The sequence below is a fragment of the Drosophila virilis genome, chromosome 2 (genome assembly GCF_030788295.1).
Source record: "Drosophila virilis strain 15010-1051.87 chromosome 2, Dvir_AGI_RSII-ME, whole genome shotgun sequence".
Classification (NCBI taxonomy): domain Eukaryota; kingdom Metazoa; phylum Arthropoda; class Insecta; order Diptera; family Drosophilidae; genus Drosophila; species Drosophila virilis.
The window spans coordinates 2,777,553-2,796,654 of NC_091544.1; the positions used below are offsets into that span (position 1 = coordinate 2,777,553).

The following is a 19,102-nucleotide window of genomic DNA, read 5'->3' on the forward strand; positions in this document are numbered from 1 at the left end:
ATATCTCCGCGCGGAGTTATGTCGTTTTGGAACGTCATATCTTCCGCGCGGAGTTATGTCGTTTTGGAACGTCATATCTTCCGCGCGGAGTTATGTCGTTTTGGAACGTCATATCTCCGCGGGGAGTTCTGTTGTTTTGAAACGTCATATCTCCGCGCGGATTTTGCCATTTTGCCATTTTGTCGATTTGGGTCAAAATTTTGGATTTTCTTTTTTTGATGCCAATCGTTAGAACTGATCCTTACGAGTCAAAAATGGTATGAAATTGCAAAATCGGACATTATTTGACGGAAATATCCAAAATATCATCAAAAAGGTTTAATTTACGAACGAATCGGTTTTTTGTCAACAACATTTTTCAACCCATCGATGATTAATTTTTTTGAATGCCAATTGATGGTAGGGATCCGTACGCATTCGAAAAGGTATAACATATTAAAATCAGACATTATTTACCCGAGATATTAAAAAAAAATCATTGAAAAAGTTTCGATTTTCGCACCGACCCCGATTTTGAAAAAAATCGTGATGAAGCTCATATCTACGCGGGGAGTTCTGTCGTTTTGAAACGTCATATCTCCGCGCGGAGTTATGTCGTTTTGGAACGTCATATCTCCGCGCGAAGTTATGTCGTTTTGGAATGTCATCTCCGCGCGGAGTTATATCGTTTTGGAACGTCATATCTCCGCGGGGAGTTATGTCGTTTTGAAACGTCATATCTCCGCGCGGAGCTATTACCCGAAATATTAAAAAAAATCATCGAAAAAGTTTCGATTTCGCACCGACCTCGATTTTGAATAAAATCGTGATAAAAGTCATATCTCCGCGGGGAGTTATGTTGTTTTGGAACGTCATATTTTCCGCGCGACCTTATGTCGTTTTAGAACGTCATATCGCCGCGGGGAGTTCTGTCGTTTTGAAAAGTCATATCTCCGCGCGGAGCTATTACCCGAAATATTAAAAAAAAATCATGGAAAAAGTTTCGATTTTCGCACCGACCTCGACTTTGAAAAATATCGTGATGAAGGTCATATCTCCGCGGGGAGTTCTGTCGTTTTGAAACGTCATATCTCCGCGCGGAGTTATGTCGTTTTAGAACGTCATATCTCCGCGCGGAGCTATGTCATTTTGGAACGTCATATCTCCGCGCGGAGTTATGTCGTTTTGGAACGTCATATTTTCGCGCGGAGTTATGTCGTTTTGGAACGTCATATCTCCGCGCGGAGTTATTACCCGAGATATTAAAAAAAAATTATCGAAAAAGTTTCGATTTTCGCACCGACCCCGATTTTGAAAAAAATCGTGATAAAGGACATATCTCCGCGGGGAGTTATGTCGTTTTGAAACGTCATATCTCCAGGAAAAAGTTTCGATTTTCGCACCGACCCCGATTTTGAAAAAAATCGTGATAAGGGTCATTTCTCCGCGGGGAGTTATGTCGTTTTGAAACGTCATATCTCCTCGAAAAAGTTTCGATTTTCGCACCGACCTCGACTTTGAAAAAAATCGTGATGAAGGTCATATTTCCGCGGGGAGTTATGTCGTTTTGAAACGTCATATCTCCTCGAAAAAGTTTCGATTTTCGCACCGACCCCGATTTTGAAAAAAATCGTGATAAAGGACATAGGACAACTTTAGAGATTGCAATGCTAAATTGTAATCCTTCCATTTCGTGCTCATCAGCCAATAAGCCCCGCTATTGCTTTCGCAAAGGAAATTATTCCTTGCTGAATCAGCTTATTTATTCAACCGATTGGTCTTTCTTATATGACTCAGTTGATATGAATACAGCTATTAATTCTTTTTATATCACCCTAAACTCCCTCTTAGATGTGTGTATTCCTAAGTCAATTCCTTCGACTACTTTTTCAAAACCACCCTGGTTTACTCCCAGATTATCACATCTAAAAAATGTAAAATCCAAATATTTTAAAAAGTTTAAAAAGTCTGGTTCGTGTACAGACTTGGTTAAATATTCCATAGCCAAGTCGAACTTTTTTCTTCTTAATTCTCAATGCTATGAGAATTATCTAATTCGTTGTAAAAGGCAATTCGCCCGAAATCCGAGACAGTTTTATAATTTTGTAAACTTGAAGCGTAAGTCTTCAACTTTGCCATCTTCTTTTTTTCTTGGGATGGATAAAGCTAGCAATGACATTGATTCTGCTAACCTCTTTGCTAATTTTTTCCAATCAACTTACTCTTCAGTCTGTCCTAATACTAATTCTTACCCTTATACTATTTCCTCCGCTAGTTCTATACCTCCCCCCATTATTTCACACTCCTCTCTCCTATTAGCTATAAACTCTCTAAAATCTTCTTACTCTCCTGGGCCGGACAATATTCCTAGTTGTCTACTCAAGGAGTGCAGTTCTTCCCTTTTCTATCCATTGCTAAAGCTTTTTAATCTATCCCTTGAAACTTCTGTCTTTCCATCTCTTTGGAAAGAATCTTATATCATTCCTCTTCACAAGAAAGGTGGGAAGTCTGATATACAAAATTACAGGGGCATTGCAAAACTGTCTGCTATTCCTAAATTATTTGAAAAAATAATCACTTCGAATTTGCAGCATTTCTGCAAATCAGTTGTTTCCCCTGTTCAACATGGATTCGTAAAGAATCGGTCAACTACGACCAATCTGCTTGAGTTTACTTCCTTGGTAAATGATGCTTTCCTTTCGAAAATGCAAACTGATGTCATTTACACTGACTTCAGTAAGGCGTTTGACTCTGTGCACCATGACATCTTACTTTTTAAACTTGACCGAATAGGTTTCCCTCTGTCCCTTTTACTTTGGATTAATTCTTATTTAAAAGGTAGGACCCAAAGAGTAATACTGAGGTTGACTACCTCTAAAAGGGTTCACGTTACTTCTGGTGTTCCTCAAGGTAGTCATCTTGGACCTTTACTCTTTACACTTTTTATAAATGATCTTCCTTCTGTTATATCACATGCCCGTGTACTCATGTATGCGGACGATGTCAAACTTTTTCTATCATACACTAACCCCCTACATCATTCTCGTCTACAAGACGATTTGAACGCTATGCAACTTTGGTGTTCGGCCAATCAATTGCATCTAAATTGTTCAAAGTGTATGTTTATGACTTTTAATCGTACTACACCTTATCTTGTTAGTTATACAATCGACAATATCCCTTTGCAACGTATACTAACAGTTAAGGATCTTGGCGTTATTTTTGATTCTAAACTCTGTTTCAATCTTCATATAGATACCATTGTTAATGAGGCAAAAGGTGTACTTGGATTCATTAAACGATGGTCTAAAGAGTTTAACGATCCTTTTATAACAAAACTTCTGTACATCTCTCTTGTTCGCCCTATCCTTGAATACTGCTCTTGCATCTGGTCTCCACAGTATATCAACAGCCAGGATCGTATTGAATCTGTTCAGAAGCAATTTCTGCTTTTTGCCTTACGAGGTTTAAATTGGGACCCTAATCTTCGGTTGCCGTCCTACTCCAGCAGACTGCTTCTTCTCAACCTTCCGTCGTTAATCAACCGTAGGACAATTCTCGGTGTTGTCCTTCTACATAAGTTGATTATTGGCGACATTGATTCTCCTTTTCTGCTAGGGCGTCTTCAATTCTCTGTTCCGGCTAGACCAACCAGAAATTATCGCCCCTTATTACTATCTACGTGCACAACTGATTACGCTATGCACAATTCTTTTCGCGTGCTATGTAAAAATTATAATAGTTTGCATCACGTTTTCTCTACCGAACTGTCTCTACCCCTAATAAAATCGTTGCTTTCAGGATACCTTCGGGAAGTCGCTGACCATTCCCAGCTATGAGCAGGGGCATAGCTAGCCGGACAGGCTGAAAAATTTTCCCCCACCGTGTCGGTGATTTCCCAATACTTTTCTCTTTGTCCTATCCACTTAACACTCTTTATCTAACTTACATTGCTTTACTTTATTAACAATTTTCTTACTTTCTTTTTTCCTATTTATTGTATTTTCTTTATTAATTTAGCAAATTAAGATTATTTTTAATTTCACTTGAGATCACTTTTTTCCTACTTACAACCTTCTGCTTAGATGTAGGCTCTAATAGCGTCACTGACAAAATTAGCTGTGAAAAGGGGCACAGCTGGCCGGACTGGCAAATAAAACACCTCCATCGGTCGGTGATGCTATTTAGAAAATTGTATCCTTTAACTAGGCTTTTAGAATATACTTATATTGTACAACCTTTTGAATAATGAGGAAGACACTCGTTTTGTCGACCATTAATAAATAAATAAATAAATAAATAAATAAATATCTCCGCGGGGAGTTATGTCGTTTTGAAACGTCATATCTCCAGGAATAAGTTTCGATTTTCGCACCGACCCCGCTTTTGAAAAAAATCGTGATGAAGGTCATATTTCCGCGGGGAGTTATGTCGTTTTGAAACGTCATATCTCCTCGAAAATGTTTCGATTTTCGCACCGACCCCGATTTTGAAAAAAATCGTGATAAGGGTCATATCTCCGCGGAGAGTTATGTCGTTTTGAAACGTCATATCTCCAGGAATAAGTTTCGATTTTCGCACCGACCTCGACTTTGAAAAAAATCGTGATGAAGGTCATATCTACGCGGGGAGTTCTGTCTTTTTGAAACGTCATATCCTCCGCGCGGAGTTATGTCGTTTTGGAACGTCATATCTGCGCGCAGAGTTATGTCGCTTTGGAACGTCATATCTCCGCGCGGAGCTATTACCCGAAATATTAAAAAAAAATCATCGAAAAAGTTTCGATTTTCGCACCGACCTCGATTTTGAATAAAATCGTGATGAAAGTCATATCTCCGCGGGGAGTTATGTCGTTTTGGAACGTTATATCTTCCGCGCGGAGTTATGTCGTTTTAGAACGTCATATCGCCGCGGGGAGTTCTGTCGATTTCAAACGTCATATCTCCGCGCGGATCTATTACCCGAAATATTAAAAAAAATCATCGAAAAAGTTTCGATTTTCGCACCGACCTCAATTCTGAATAAAATCGTGATGAAAGTCATATCTCCGCGGGGAGTTATGTCGTTTTGGAACGTCATATCTCCGCGCGGAGTTATGTCGTTTTGGAACGTCATATCTCCTAGTTTCGCTAGACACAGCCGCAGTGCTGCCAGATCACCCGAGAAACATGGCTAACCTATCGATACAACTTACCTGTTTGTTATCGATCGAGACGTTATTTTTAAGCGCCAAGTAAAAATTTCAAATTTGTTTCATTATAATTTTGCAGTTTATTAAAAAATTCTTAGTTATACAGTTATAATAGATCTTAGTTCGGTCAGCATCAAGGAATAAGTGTATTTATTTTAAAATTATAAAATTACAAACTCGCTACATGCCGCTGCAAACTTTCTAGACAGTCAAATTCAACCTGAGCCTCAATCCAGCGAGCCACAGTCAGCAGCAGCTGTTCATTGAGGCTGTTGCTCATCAACTGCAGGCTGAGCGGTAAGCCAGCCGTGGACAAACGCACGGGTATCGAGACAGCCGGAATGCCTGCCATGTTGGCGGGCTGTGTGCAAAAGTCCTGCACAGCGCATTGATCGCGATTGCTAAGTGCCGCAAAGTCCTTATAGAGCGGCGCCTCACTTAACGTTGTGGGTGTTAGCAATATATCCACCTGCTCATTCGCTGCCGACGCCTCAAACACCTTGGCGAAGTCTTCAGCAATCAAACGACGCACTCGCAACGCCTTCTCAAAGTAATGGTCGTAGTTTTTGCGCAACAGCAAAAAGTTGCCCGTCAATATGCGCGTTTTGACCACCTGATTGAAGCCCTCGGCACGAGTCTGGGCATATAGTTGCTCCGTGCTGCGCTCATCGGCGGCACGATGCCCATACTCGATGCCATCGTACCGCGCCATATTGCTCGCCACCTCGCACTGATTCAGTATGGAGTAGACGAATATGCTGGCCGCTGTGTGGGGCAGTGATACCTGCCTCACACTGGCGCCGGCGCACTCTAGCAAATCGGCCACCTTGGTCCAGGTTTCCAGCACTTCGGTGGAAAGTGCATCGCAGTGATATTCTTTGGGTATGCCTATGCGCAGGGAACGCAAATCAATTTGCTCAACTTCTGGCAATTGGAGCTTCTTGTATGGCTGTCGTATCGTCGTGGAATCCAGTGCATCCGGTCCGGCAATGGCATTTAGCACTTCAACGCAATCGCTAACCGAACGCGTCAATATGCCGGGCACATCCATTGAATTGACCAGCGGGATTAGGCCATGACGCGAACAAAGTCCGTAAGTGGGCTTAAGGCCCACGACGCCGCAATAAGAGGCGGGATTGCGTGTAGATCCACCAGTATCCGAACCAATTGCGCTGCAACAAGAACAAGTAAGAGATTCTAGTCGGGAGCTCCCGACTAGGGGATACCCTGCACTCTCTTCTTCCAACATCAAGTGCATATATCCGCGCGGAGTTCTGTTTGGAACATCATTACCCGAAAGCTATTACCCGAGATACTAAAAAAAAAATTATCGAAAAAGTTTCAATTTTCGCACCGACCTCGACTTTGAAAAAAAATCGGGATGAAGCTCATATCTCCACGGGGAGCTATGTCGTTTTGAAACGTCATATCTCCGCGGGGAGTTATGTCGTTTTGAAACGTCATATCTCCAGGAAAAAGTTTCGATTTTCGCACCGACCTCGATTTTGAAAAAAATCGTGATGTAACCCCTTGCCATTTTGTCGATTTGGATCAAAATTTTGGATTTTTTTTTTTTGATGCCAATCGTTAGAACTGATCCTTACGAGTCAAAAATGGTATGAAATTGCAAAATCGGACATTATTTGACGGAAATATCCAAAATATCATCAAAAAATCATCAAAAAGGTTGAATTTACGAACGAATCGGTTTTTTGTCAACAACATTTTTCAACCCATCGATGATTAATTTTTTTGAATGCCAATTGATGGTAGGGATCCGTACGCATTCGAAAAGGTATAACATATCAAAATCAGACATTATTTACCCGAGATATTAAAAAAAATCATCGAAAAAGCTTTGATTTTCGCACCGACCTCGATTTTGAAAAAAATCGTGATGAAGGTCATATCACCGCGCGGAGTTATGTCGTTTTGAAACGTCATATCTCCAGGAAAAAGTTTCGATTTTCGCACCGACCCCGATTTTGAAAAAAATCGTGATAAATGTCATATCTCCGCGGGGAGTTATGTCGTTTTGAAACGTCATATCTCCAGGAAAAAGTTTCGATTTTCGCACCGACCTCGACTTTGAAAAAAATCGTGATGGAGGTCATATCTACGCGGGGAGTTCTGTCGTTTTGAAACGTCACATCCTCCGCGCGGAGTTATGTCGTTTTGGAACGTCATATCTCCGCGCGGAGTTATGTCGCTGTGGAACGTCATATATCCGCGCGGAGATATGTCGTTTTGGGACGTCATATCTCCGCGCGGAGTTATGTCGTTTTAGAACGTCATATCTCCGCGGGGAGTTCTGTCGTTTTGAAACGTCATATCTCCGCGCGGAGCTATTACCCGAAATATTAAAAAAAATCATCGAAAAAGTTTCGATTTTCGCACCGACCTCGATTTTGAAAAAAAACCTGATGTAACCCCTTGCCATTTTGTCGATTTAGGTCAAAATTTTCGATTTTCTTTTTTTGATGCCAATCGTTAGAACGGTTCCTTATGAAATTGCAAAATCGGACATTATTTGACGGAAATATTCCAAAAAAAATCATCAAAAAGGTTGAATTTACGATCGAATCGGTTTTTTGTCAACAACATTTTTCAACCCATCGATGATTAATTTGTTTGAATGCCAATTGATGGTAGGGATCCGTACGCATTCGAAAAGGTATAACATATCAAAATCAGACATTATTTACCCGAGATATTAAAAAAAATATTTCCGCGGGGAGTCCTGTCGTTTTGAAACGTCATATCTCCTCGAAAAAGTTTCGATTTTCGCACCGACCCCGATTTTGAAAAAAATCATGATAAAGGTCATATCTCCGCGGGGAGTTATGTCGTTCTGAAACGTCATATCTCCAGGAAAAAGTTTCGATTTTCGCACCGACCCCGATTTTGAAAAAAATCGTGATGTAACCCTTGCCATTTTGTCGATTTGGATCAAAATTTTGGATTTTCTTTTTTTGATGCCAATCGTTAGAACTGATCCTTACGAGTCAAAAATGGTATGAAATTGCAAAATCGGACATTATTTGACGGAAATATCCAAAATATCATCAAAAAGGTTGAATTTACGAACGAATCGGTTTTTTGTCAACAACATTTTTCAACCCACTGATGAATAATTTGTTTGAATGCAAATTTATGGTAGGGATTCGTACGCTTTCGAAAAGGTATAACTTTTTAAAATCCGACATTATTCACCCGAGATATTAAAAAAAAAATCATCGAAAAAGTTTCGATTTTCGCACCGACCCCGATTTTGAAAAAAATCGTGATGAAGGTCATATCTCCGCGGGGCGTTCTGTCGTTTTGGAACGTCATATCTCCGCGCGGAGTTATGTCGCTGTGGAACGTCATATATCCGCGCGGAGATATGTCGTTTTGGGACGTCATATCTCCGCGCGGAGTTATGTCGTTTTAGAACGTCATATCTCCGCGGGGAGTTATGTCGTTTTAGAACGTCATATCTCCGCGGTGAGTTATGTCGTTTTAGAACGTCATATCTCCGCGGGGAGTTCTGTCGTTTTGAAACGTCATATCTCCGCGCGGAGCTATTACCCGAAATATTAAAAAAAATCATCGAAAAAGTTTCGATTTTCGCACCGACCTCGATTTTGAAAAAAAACCTGATGTAACCCCTTGTCATTTTGTCGATTTGGGTCAAAATTTTAGATTTTCTTTTTTTGATGCCAATCGTTAGAACTGTTCCTTATGAAATTGCAAAATCGGACATTATTTGACGGAAATATTCCAAAAAAAATCATCAAAAAGGTTGAATTTACGAACGAATCGGTTTTTTGTCAACAACATTTTCAACCCATCGATGATTAATTTGTTTGAATGCCAATGATGGTAGGGATCCGTACGCATTCGAAAAGGTATAACATATCAAAATCAGACATTAGTTACCCGAGATTTAAAAAAAAATAATCGAAAAAGCTTTGATTTTTGCACCGACCTCGATTTTGAAAAAAAATGTGATGTAGGTCATATCTCCGCGGGGAGTTCTGTCGTTTTGAAACGTCATACCTCCGCGCGGAGCTATTACCCGAAATATTAAAAAAAATCATCGAAAAAGTTTCGATTTTCGCACCGACCTCGATTTTGAATTGCGCAGTTGCATATAACTTTGGTTTTTTTTTAACCGATCTTTATGAAATTTTCTACAGTATATCTTATTGTATCATAGAATATTTGTGTATACTGAAAAAGTCAATTGCATTTAAATACTGGCATAAAATGGTTGGCGCACCTACATCTAAAAGTCTATAGCTCTTATATGTTTTGTGATCCTTACGTTCATACACACGGACGGACGAACGGATGGACAGACAGACGGACATGGCTAGATCGACTTAGCTATTGGGCTGATCAAGAATATATATACTTTATGGTGTCGAAGATGCTTCCTTCTGCCTGTCACATACATTTGGATTTTGCACAAATACAATATACCCTTATACCCATTTTTAATGGGTTCAGGGTATAAAAACAATAATTTAATGTCGTATAATTAGATGCAAGTTTTTTCTGTTACATTTCGATAATTAAACATCGATAAGCAACACTTGTAATTAATTTCGATATCAATACATATCGCTTGTCTTGCTGCTTACGATAGCTGCACAGCTGACAGCTGTGAAACGGTCACACTGCGCCAAAAGCTAACGCAAAACTAAAAACATTTACGAGAAATTGCAAATATTTTGTAGCGTGCCCAAGCGATGTCTGCGCTCTTTCGCCTAACCAGCCGTGCCATAGCGCTGCAGCGTTCCGCAGCGCTTAACCAGGTGGCCACGTTGCGATTCTCCCGCAGCATCAAAACATCACCCAAAAAGGATGAAACTGTCGCAGCGCCAGCCAGCGTTACGACCGAAGACTTTGCCAATCCCAGCCCGAAGAACTGGATGAGCTACGGCTTTGACTACAAGTCCGAAACGGAGGATCGCAAAGCAACAAAATCAACATTCTTCGTTGCCGTCACACTCTGCCTCGTATGGGGCACCTTCTACTGGTCGTATCTGCCCGACACACAGCTGCGCAGCTGGGCACAACGCGAGGGCTTCTTGGAGCTGCGTCGCCGCGAGCAGGCGGGCCTAGATCTGGTTAGCCCCAACTATGTGGACCCAGCTAGCATTGTGCTGCCATCGGACGAGGATCTCGGCGATACGGAAATTATAATTTAAACAATTAGTGCTCTAACCCTTAGTTTGTTTTGTAAGCGAATGTTATGTAATGGAAAATGCTGTTGCCCGCAGCTGGAACGCGTCTCCTGTGCGTGAATAAACGAACATATTTCGGCACGAAATCTCATTTTGCCTGCCTGTTTTTAGGCGTGCATTACGCAAAATAAAAAATTATACGCGGCGAGTTCTTCTCTTTTGTCGCACAGTTTGAGGTTAGAGTGAACCAAACGAAATGTAAACAATTGTAAAAAGAAATACTTACGCATAGCATAAGCCAGCTGCAACAGCTGATGCGGATCCGCCGGAGCTGCCGCCCGCTATGCGCCAATTGTCCGCAGCAAAGGACTCGCTCCAAATGTTTTTGGTTGGCCCATAAATGGAGTCAACCGTGCCGGCGCCCATCGCAAATTGATCCAGATTCGTCTTGCCCAGCAAAACGGCGCCGGCTTCACGCAAACGTGCACAGACAGTCGCATCGTAGGGTGGCACAAAATCCTGCAGCATGCTGTAACAAAGCATTTGTTTAATGTGATATGTGAACTGGTCGGAACAATTGTTTAGCTAGCTACCGGGAGGCGCACGTTGTGGGCACTTGGCTGGTGCAGAAGTTATCCTTAATAGCAATGGTGACGCCGTCGAGACTTCCAAGGGATCGCTGGTCCGCGTAGCGTTGCGCCGACTCCTTGGCCTGCTGCAGCGCCAGGTCGGTTGCCATGCACACAAAGGCATTCAATGTCTTCAGGCTGCTGGCATCCTGCAGCGCCTGCTCTGCCACAGACAGCGGCGACAAATGGCCATTGATGTAACCGGCGGTTAGCTGAAAGTTGAATCCATTTCAAAAAGCAGTTCCAAAACTTGATCATTTTACATACCTGTTTAATGCCCAGCTGCAGGTGACGCCTCATGCTCACGTAGTATCTAAAAATCGAAGTTCCTAATCAACTTTTATTTAGAAAAACGGCACATTATAAACAATAATTCAGGCGTCCAATCTAAAAACTGTGTGCATGCACAGGGTGCCTATGGCGACACCCTGTAAGCTAGAGATGCGCGCCATATCGATAGTTCTAATGGCGCGCTACAATATTAAATACAAATTTCAAATTTAACATTTAACTAACAATTAAACGTACATATATTTTTCTTTCATAAAACATTAAGCGTTTTGAAACTAGTTCCATAAAAGACATGCTGCATCATTAAACAAAACATAAAAAGTTGTCAGAATTTGACTATATGCTACGATCCCATTCTACACACATTAGATTAGGCCAGGTTCTTGATCTTATCCTTTGGATTGTGTTCGCCATGTGCTGTGGTTATGTTAAGAGAATTATTTGCGTCTAGCTCCTTTTCCTCTTGCTTGATCTCACGCTTAACGTTTGTGGAAGACGATTCTTCGTCCTCTGTCTCAGATTCGCATTTCTGTGAATGAGAATTGGCTTGGATTAGTATTGTTTTTCGAACGATTTGAAATGTGTTGTTGATAAATGTTAGAAATGTACATGCAGTTAATGATTTCAATTAGTTGAGCAGTGCATCGAACCAGGGCAGCTGTTCAATGCCTTCGAGAATATTCAACATATCACCCTCGGTTTGATTAAATTCAAAATTCTGATCGTTTTGCATGGCATTTGGATTGGAGTTTTCATTCGAAATAGCATCGGTTGAGGTGGCTTCATCTGGATTGGAAATTTGATCTTGATTTTCGAAAATAATGCTACGATCGGTCATAAATGGATCTTCGAGCCCCAGCCCCAGCTCACTACAGTCCATATCAAGTAACATGGCATAATTTTGATCAATTGAATTAGCCAGATCTTCGGCGGTATCATGATCAAAATCGAATATACCACTTGTTAAGTCCAATAGATCATTGTGAGTACCCGCCGAATCGAGAGACTCATCAATTTGTTCACCGTCACCGATAAAAGTATCCACACTGCCACCGCCACCGCCGCCGCCGCCAGTCGCAAATATACTTTCGATCGACGGTATGCTCGGCACTTCATAAAACTATGGAGGGGAAGGGGGGGATGAGAGGTCGGTATTTTATTCAAAATTTTTGATCACAAGCTTTGTTCATTTAACGCTACGAAATACTTACATATGTATGCGTATGTATGTCTAGCTATGACTATACTATATATAGTTGTATATATATATATATATTTGCATAATATATATATACTACAAGCTAATGGAGGTGTGGCTGCTGCGCGGCTAGATCGATATAAATCGATCGCAATCGATCGTGAGGTTAAGTTGTATGAATGTTGTTGTGTTTAAATGTATGTATATATGCAATTAGTATGGGCCCCAATGTTGTAGAAGGCTCTGGTTTTTAGTGCTAGTGCTATGGATAGTGCTATTGGTAGTGGATATTGTGGTAGTAGTATTTAGGCTCAGCCTCTAATTAACGCACCTTTTGTATATACTGGCGCTTGGCCGGCGCCACGCTCAAATGCAGCACACATGTCGAGTCCTCGAGTATGCTGGCGACTGGCTCTTGACACACCACACCGCTGCGCTCGACGCCGCAGGCACGATACAACACCTGACGCTTATCCTCGAGTATGTGCTTGCGACAATGTTTGCAGCAGGGCAACGTGCGTTCGCCACACTTGACGCCGCCCTCGGTAAACACGCACTTCGGCTGACTGGAGGCCTTGGCGGGTATCACAGTGTCGCGTGCCCGTTTCTCTTTCATCTTTTTATAGAGCACCGCCTCCATGCCCTGTCGGCGATGATAGCCATTCAACGCCTTCAATTGTTCATACAGTTTGCGCTCGTGCGGCGTCTCCTTGAGCTGGTCATGAATGCTGCCTGCAATTATTTATATGTATATCAAGATGTATAGCAAGTAAATTTTGTAATTTACAGTATGTTTCGCGCTCGCGACGTATATCCTGCAAATAGCTGCGCCGTCGCTGCTTTAAGACATGCTGCAAATGTGTAATCTGATCGCGGTACAAGCCTTGCAGCTTGATCAGCTTCAGCTCAGACAGACGCACAGCCTCTGCGCGTGTATAGACGCCGGCATGCCTAGAAATTAAATCAGAATTGAGTACCAGCATATGGTAATATGTAGTTTAAATATTGGCTTACTTGAGCGGATCGTCCTCCTCGGAATCGACGCTCTCATAGTCGGATTCAAAGAACTCCAGATCTTTTGCCGTATTCCTTAGGCAAGGCGGATCCTCATCATTACTGGAGCTATCCGAGGCATAATCCAAAATACGACAACGCTTGCGCACACTAGCCACAACTTGTGGTATGGAATTCGTATGATCCTGATTGACTGCATGAACGAAAAGAGGCAGGATGTTTGATTATGATTATAATAAATGGTTACGATCCGGACAACTTCTCTTATAGCTAATGCTACGGATCTACGCCAAATTTTAACAATTAAATATTTATTGGCATAAGAACATGCTGGCAGCGGATATATCATCCTCCATACGTTGTCCCGCACTCACCAAAAGGCGTCACATGCGGCGACACCACATCGATTTCATCATCATCCGGCTCCGGTTTGGGCAGTTCCGGCTTGATGTCCTCGACATTCACGTGATGTGACAGACTATTCAGGAGCGTCTCATTAGTCTCGACGCGACTACGCAGACGACCCACTGATAGATGGGTCTTTTGCAGCTGCGTCTGACGGTTGTGCTCGAAGCAGAGTGTGGTGAGAATCGGCTCCTTTTTGGTATCCAATTTGGGAACGGCATTGGCGCACTTGCGTCCATTGGGGAACACATGGGTGCACTGGCGATAATTGGCGCGCGGATCACGCAGAATGTGTCGAATGCAATACTCGTAGCCGTCGAGGCGCATTAAGCTGCAGGCATAGGTCGGATTGCTGCAGTATTTGATTTTTGCCAGTTCGCTGTGGATTTGTTCGCGTAGCTTTTGCTCCTTTTCCGGTGTGCAGGCAGTGCCCGTAAACCGTGCGCATTGGCGCAATTGGTTTGGCGAAAAACTTGCCATTTTGTGTCTATGCTGTGACAGAATTTTCGGCGATGCGACTGAAAAATGCGTTGCTACTGTTAGAGATGGCCGATTCTTATTGATAAGCAAGACGGTAACCGTAAATGGCTTAATCTGCGTTACATTTTTAGTAACCGTTACACGTGCGTGAAATTAGCGACGGCTTCTTAGCGTCGATTTGTGGAACTTGGAACGGGAGCTGGAATCACTCAGTTTCAACTAAATTTAAATATGTTTCTAAGCACAAACAAAAATTAATTTTGATGCAGAATTAACCAAGGGATTGAAAAAATAAATGTTCACCATTCTTTAATATTTTAATATTTATATTTTACTTATGTAATAATAATGGCCCCAAATAATCACGATTTAAGCCTATAGTTTCACCTAAATTATAAAAATCGTTTTAGTATTTAAGCTTTATTAAAGCTAAGTACATTTGTTGCAATTCATTAATATGCAGTTGTATATAAAATATGCATTAAAAGGTGGGTGATTTTAGCTCGGATTCCAAGTATGAAATATCGACACTTAGCTACCATCTCTAATTTATGAACGCAATTGTAACGGTATGATTGCCGATATGTTTGTGCTATAAAATGTCAACATTAATTAACAATAAACCATTTGAAGCAATCTAATTACATGCAAGAAATAACAGATATACAATAAAAATGCTAAAATATATAAACTATTCGAAATGATTTTATTAAGCTTGTCACTATCGATATAGTCTGTACGAACTATCGATAGCGTCGACGATATTTTCTGCTCATCTCTCTTTCGCGTTTATGTTTGTCAAAACAAAAATTAAAAATCAAAAAATTTTTTAGCTATTGTATAATTAGCGTTTAGTCAATTCAAAATCCATAAAATGCAATGTAAATAAGTTCCCACTGTGTTTCTGTTCGTATATGTCTTCATGTTGTTTCGCGTAACGTAACCAACTGCTGTCTGAACAATCCTACCCCGTTTGAGAGAAAAAAAAATGGACTCATTTAAGCTTTAAGGCTCCGTGCACTTGTGCTGGCCACGAAACGAAAATATTTATTCGGAACGCAGCAAAGCAAACACAATGCTGCAGTATAAAAACGCAAACACAACGCTAGCCAGTGCGGTCAATAACAATAACAATGGGCAAGCGAACACTGCCACGCCCGCCGCCTCCGCTAAGGCAGCAAATAGTGCGGGCGCCGTCACGAATACGTCTACTGCTGCTGCGCCCGCACCACAAATGCAACAGATCATCAACATACATCAGATGCCGCCACAGTTTATGCAGGCAGCGCAACTGCAGCAGGCTGGCGGCGCGACCACCGTGTCCGGCCTGCCGCAGAACATGTTCCAGATCGTGCAGCCGATGGGCATGCAAACGGTCAACATTGACGGGCAGGAGGCCATCTTTATACCCAATCTAAATGCACAGCTGGCCACTGCGCAGGCAGTCAACATAAATGGCCAGCAGGCGTTCATAACGCCCAACGGCCAGATAGTGCGGGCGCCACAGGCACTGCCAACGCACGATCCCACCCAGACGCAGCTGTTCACGATACCCGGCACAAACATACAAATACCCTTGGCGAATATTGTGCAGCAGCAGCCGCAACAACAACAGCAGCAGCAACAACAACAACAACAACAACAGCAGCAGCAGCAGCTGCAGCCTCAACAATCTGCCACGCCAGGACTCGCACTCCAAGCCCAGGCGGCGGCGGCGGCACAGCAGCAACAGCAACAACAACAGCAGCAGCAGAACCAGGCAACTGGTGGCGCAGCAGCGGGTCAAACGATCACCATTCCCGGCACCAACATACAAATACCCGCCTCCGTGGCCGCCGCTAACGGGCTGCTGGGCAACCTAACGAATCTGCTGGGCGGCGCGCCTACCACAATTAAGTTGGAAAACGGCCAGACGCTGCAGAATATACAATTGCGCGCTGCAGCGCCCGGTGCTGCACAGCAGCTGCTGCAATTTCCACAGCCAGCGCCCGCGGCGGCACCGACGCTGCAGCAAACGGTGGCCGTGCAGATACCCGTGCAAACGGCCAACGGCCAGACCATCTACCAGACGGTACATGTGCCCGTTCAGGCGGCCGCGGCGCCAGCGACACCAGCCCAGCCCACATTGTCGAATCTGACGCAATCGATCCAGGCGTTGCCCGCCTCCATGCAGCAGGCGGCTGCCCAAATGCAGATCATACCACAGTTTGCACAAATTGCCCAAATTGTCACGCCCAACGGTCAAATACAACAGGTAATGATGCGCTCCAACTGGGAATTGAGTTGAATTTCCGCTAGAGATTATAGAAGTCCGATGTTGATAGGTTTTAGTGCTTAAGGCATAAATAATTTGGAAGCTCAAAGAAGCCAAGATTTACCTAGATGGGTTCTAGAACCTGTTGCTAAGCTAGTTAACAAGTTAGCTTCTTAATGAAGATATTAAGTGATGCGTATAAAAGATAGTGGGGCCAACTTTAAGGTTTCATTCCAATTTAATTTATTTTTCTTTTCCACTCGCAGCTGTTGTGTTCCTTAAGTCTTTATCCTAGTCATCTAAGTTTGTTTGTCAGAGCGAAATTATCTGCATTTATGAGGAGTTTATCTGCCAGGATATTATTCTACAGCCCCTTCGAAAGCATATCTACTTATGTCTGCACAGATAATTGAAATAATGATTTTTTTTATGTACAGGTTCAGTTGGCGCCGCTAAACGCACTCAACTATTCGCAGTTGCCGCCGAATGCGAATATTATACACATACAGAATCCGCAGCAACATCAGCAGTTCGTGCAGTCGCAGCCACAGCTACAGCAGCAGCAGCAGCAACAGGCGCAACAACAACAACAGCAGCAGCAGCAGCAGCAACAACAGGCGCAACAGCAGCAACTGCAGCAGCAAACGCAACAACAACAGCAGCAGCAACAGCAACAGGCGGCGGCAGCAGCAGCTGCGGCTGTGCAACAACAGCAGCAACAGCTCTTCAATGCCATCAATGAGGCGGGCGGGCAATTGCCGGCCAATCAGCCCATAACCATAACAAATGCGCAGGGACAACAGTTGACGGTGATACCGGCACAGCAGCTACAACAGTTGCAGCAGCTGCGGGCGAATCAAATGCAGCTGCAGTCGGGCAATCTGCAGGCGTTGCCCATACAAAATATACCCGGTCTGGGTCAGGTGCAGATCATACAGGCGAATCAATTGCCCGCGAATATGGCTGCCAACTTTCAGCAGGTGCTCACACAGCTGCCGATGCCGATGCAAACGACAACAACAAGCGCGGTCGGCAATCAGGCGCAGCATGCACCAGCACTGAGCATGCTGCCCAAGCAGGAGCCACAGAGTCCCACGCAGCTGATCACGAGCATTAAACAGGAGCCGCCAGATGCGACCGTCTCGAATACAACGAACACCACAATCCAGCAGCCGCAACAAATCAAGTTCATAATGCCACAGTCGCCACAGCAGCAACAACCACAACAGCAGCAGCAGCAGCAGCAGCTGATTGGAGTGGATGGAGGCAGCAGCAGCAGCAGCTGTCTTCCGGCCGTGACAATCCCAGCCTCTATACAGATAACCGCCTTGCCATCACCGGCGCCGCCCGCAACGGCACGCAGCACGCCCAAGCTGACGATGACCAGCATAGGCAGCAGCAGCAGCAACACCAGCACACAGATCACCATGAGCTCGGCCGGGCAAATGGTGGCGCGTGCCAAGCAGCTGAAGCAAGTGACGCAGCCCGCGACGACGACGGCGACCAGCGTCAATGTGAACATCAATGTGGGCGAGAGCATGGTGCCGGAGATCAAGCCACGGCTGAAGCGCGTCGCCTGCACCTGTCCCAACTGCACCGACGGGGAGAAGCATTCGGATCGCAAGCGTCAGCACATCTGTCACATACCCGGCTGCAGCAAGGTCTACGGCAAGACATCGCATCTGCGCGCCCATTTGCGCTGGCATACGGGCGAGCGTCCGTTTGTCTGTTCCTGGGTGTTTTGCGGCAAGCGTTTCACGCGCTCCGATGAGCTGCAGCGGCACAGGCGCACGCATACGGGCGAGAAGCGTTTCCAGTGTCGCGAGTGCAACAAGAAATTCATGCGCAGCGATCACCTGTCCAAGCACATCAAGACGCACTTTAAGACGCGCTCGAGCGTTGAACTCATCGAGCTGAACATTAAGCAGGAGCCGAAAATGAATGCGCCCAAAAGTATTAGCACCATGAGCGGCATCGTGACCATTGAGCTACCGACCAGCGGCCCGGCGGCCAACGGCAGCGGCGCCTCAAGCGTAGCGGCAACAGTTGCTGGCTCAACTGTGACGGCAGCGCCGGGCGGCGCAACAATAGTGCAGCTGCCCACATTGAGCGGCGATGATGGCGTTGGCGGCGCCTCCACGGACAGCTTTGGCGAGGACGACGATCTGGACGACGAGGAGCTGACCGAAGAGGATGACGAGGAACTCACCGAGGAGGATGAAGAGGACGACGAGGAGGATAGCGGCGATGAGGAAAAAATGACCATCTCTGTCAGCGAACTGGGCGAAAACTCATCCAACTAGCATTCGGAATCGCTGTTCATGGAACAGTTCATCTTCGACCACTTCCCATAGCCCATGCTAAACGAATTGCAGCCTGTACAGTGGATACCTAGCATAGCCTGGCCCAACAGGTGCGACTAACTGTATTTATGTAATGTGTTTATGTAAATCTTTGTATATAGTTCAGTTGAGAAATAAGTTATCC

General features: G+C 43.9%; 4 protein-coding genes across 6 annotated transcripts; 2 read left to right on the plus strand and 2 right to left on the minus strand.

Annotated features, from left to right (window-relative positions):
- Positions 1-5,226: 5,226 nt before the first annotated feature.
- On the minus strand, positions 5,227-11,395 carry GatA (glutamyl-tRNA(Gln) amidotransferase subunit A, mitochondrial). The gene is made up of 4 exons (XM_002058579.4): positions 11,241-11,395; positions 10,938-11,185; positions 10,631-10,873; positions 5,227-6,342 (listed from the first exon to the last, which is right to left on the minus strand). The coding sequence occupies exons 1-4, from the start codon at positions 11,271-11,273 to the stop codon at positions 5,340-5,342; spliced, it is 1,527 nt and encodes a 508-aa protein (XP_002058615.1). The 5' UTR covers positions 11,274-11,395; the 3' UTR covers positions 5,227-5,339.
- Positions 9,814-10,490, plus strand: NP15.6 (NADH dehydrogenase [ubiquinone] 1 beta subcomplex subunit NP15.6). The gene has a single exon (XM_002058580.4). The coding sequence runs from the start codon at positions 9,907-9,909 to the stop codon at positions 10,366-10,368; it is 462 nt and encodes a 153-aa protein (XP_002058616.1). The 5' UTR covers positions 9,814-9,906; the 3' UTR covers positions 10,369-10,490.
- Positions 11,396-11,472: 77 nt separating the features above from the next.
- On the minus strand, positions 11,473-14,441 carry dgt1 (dim gamma-tubulin 1). Of its 3 annotated transcripts, XM_015169354.3 has the most exons (6): positions 13,851-14,441; positions 13,477-13,669; positions 13,250-13,413; positions 12,794-13,194; positions 11,874-12,384; positions 11,651-11,793 (listed from the first exon to the last, which is right to left on the minus strand). In XM_015169354.3, exons 1-5 carry the CDS (start codon positions 14,359-14,361, stop codon positions 11,893-11,895), a joined length of 1,761 nt encoding a protein of 586 aa, XP_015024840.1. In that variant the 5' UTR covers positions 14,362-14,441; the 3' UTR covers positions 11,651-11,793; positions 11,874-11,892. The 3 variants fall into 3 exon arrangements, with proteins under 3 accessions (XP_002058617.1, XP_015024840.1, XP_015024839.1); XM_002058581.4 differs by lacking the exon at positions 11,874-12,384 and having other exon boundaries at positions 11,473-11,793; positions 13,851-14,439; XM_015169353.3 differs by lacking the exons at positions 11,651-11,793; positions 11,874-12,384 and adding an exon at positions 12,399-12,724 and having other exon boundaries at positions 13,851-14,439.
- A 690-nt stretch (positions 14,442-15,131) lies between these two features.
- On the plus strand, positions 15,132-19,047 carry Spps (Sp1-like factor for pairing sensitive-silencing). Its single transcript, XM_032439270.2, has 2 exons — positions 15,132-16,615; positions 17,053-19,047. The coding sequence occupies exons 1-2, from the start codon at positions 15,437-15,439 to the stop codon at positions 18,916-18,918; spliced, it is 3,045 nt and encodes a 1,014-aa protein (XP_032295161.1). The 5' UTR covers positions 15,132-15,436; the 3' UTR covers positions 18,919-19,047.
- The last annotated feature ends 55 nt before the right edge of the window (positions 19,048-19,102 follow it).

What these genes read in the sequence shown, in the direction of transcription:
- GatA (XM_002058579.4), bottom strand. Translation starts at nt 11,273, where the DNA reads ATGAGGCGTCACCTGCAGCTGGGCATTAAACAG. An exon ending in TGCAGCTGGGCATTAAACAG is followed by an intron (nt 11,186 to 11,240) that starts GTATGTAAAATG and finishes TTCAACTTTCAG; the next exon opens with CTAACCGCCGGTTACATCAA. An exon ending in CCCACAACGTGCGCCTCCCG is followed by an intron (nt 10,874 to 10,937) that starts GTAGCTAGCTAA and finishes GCTTTGTTACAG; the next exon opens with CATGCTGCAGGATTTTGTGC.
- dgt1 (XM_015169354.3), bottom strand. Translation starts at nt 14,361, where the DNA reads ATGGCAAGTTTTTCGCCAAACCAATTGCGCCAATGCGCACGGTTTACG. An exon ending in GAGGAGGACGATCCGCTCAA is followed by an intron (nt 13,414 to 13,476) that starts GTAAGCCAATAT and finishes TTTAATTTCTAG; the next exon opens with GCATGCCGGCGTCTATACAC. An exon ending in AGCGCCAGTATATACAAAAG is followed by an intron (nt 12,385 to 12,793) that starts GTGCGTTAATTA and finishes TCCCCTCCATAG; the next exon opens with TTTTATGAAGTGCCGAGCAT.
- Spps (XM_032439270.2), top strand. Translation starts at nt 15,437, where the DNA reads ATGCTGCAGTATAAAAACGCAAACACAACGCTAGCCAGTGCGGTCAAT. An exon ending in CCAACGGTCAAATACAACAG is followed by an intron (nt 16,616 to 17,052) that starts GTAATGATGCGC and finishes TTTTATGTACAG; the next exon opens with GTTCAGTTGGCGCCGCTAAA.
- NP15.6 (XM_002058580.4), top strand. Translation starts at nt 9,907, where the DNA reads ATGTCTGCGCTCTTTCGCCTAACCAGCCGTGCCATAGCGCTGCAGCGT.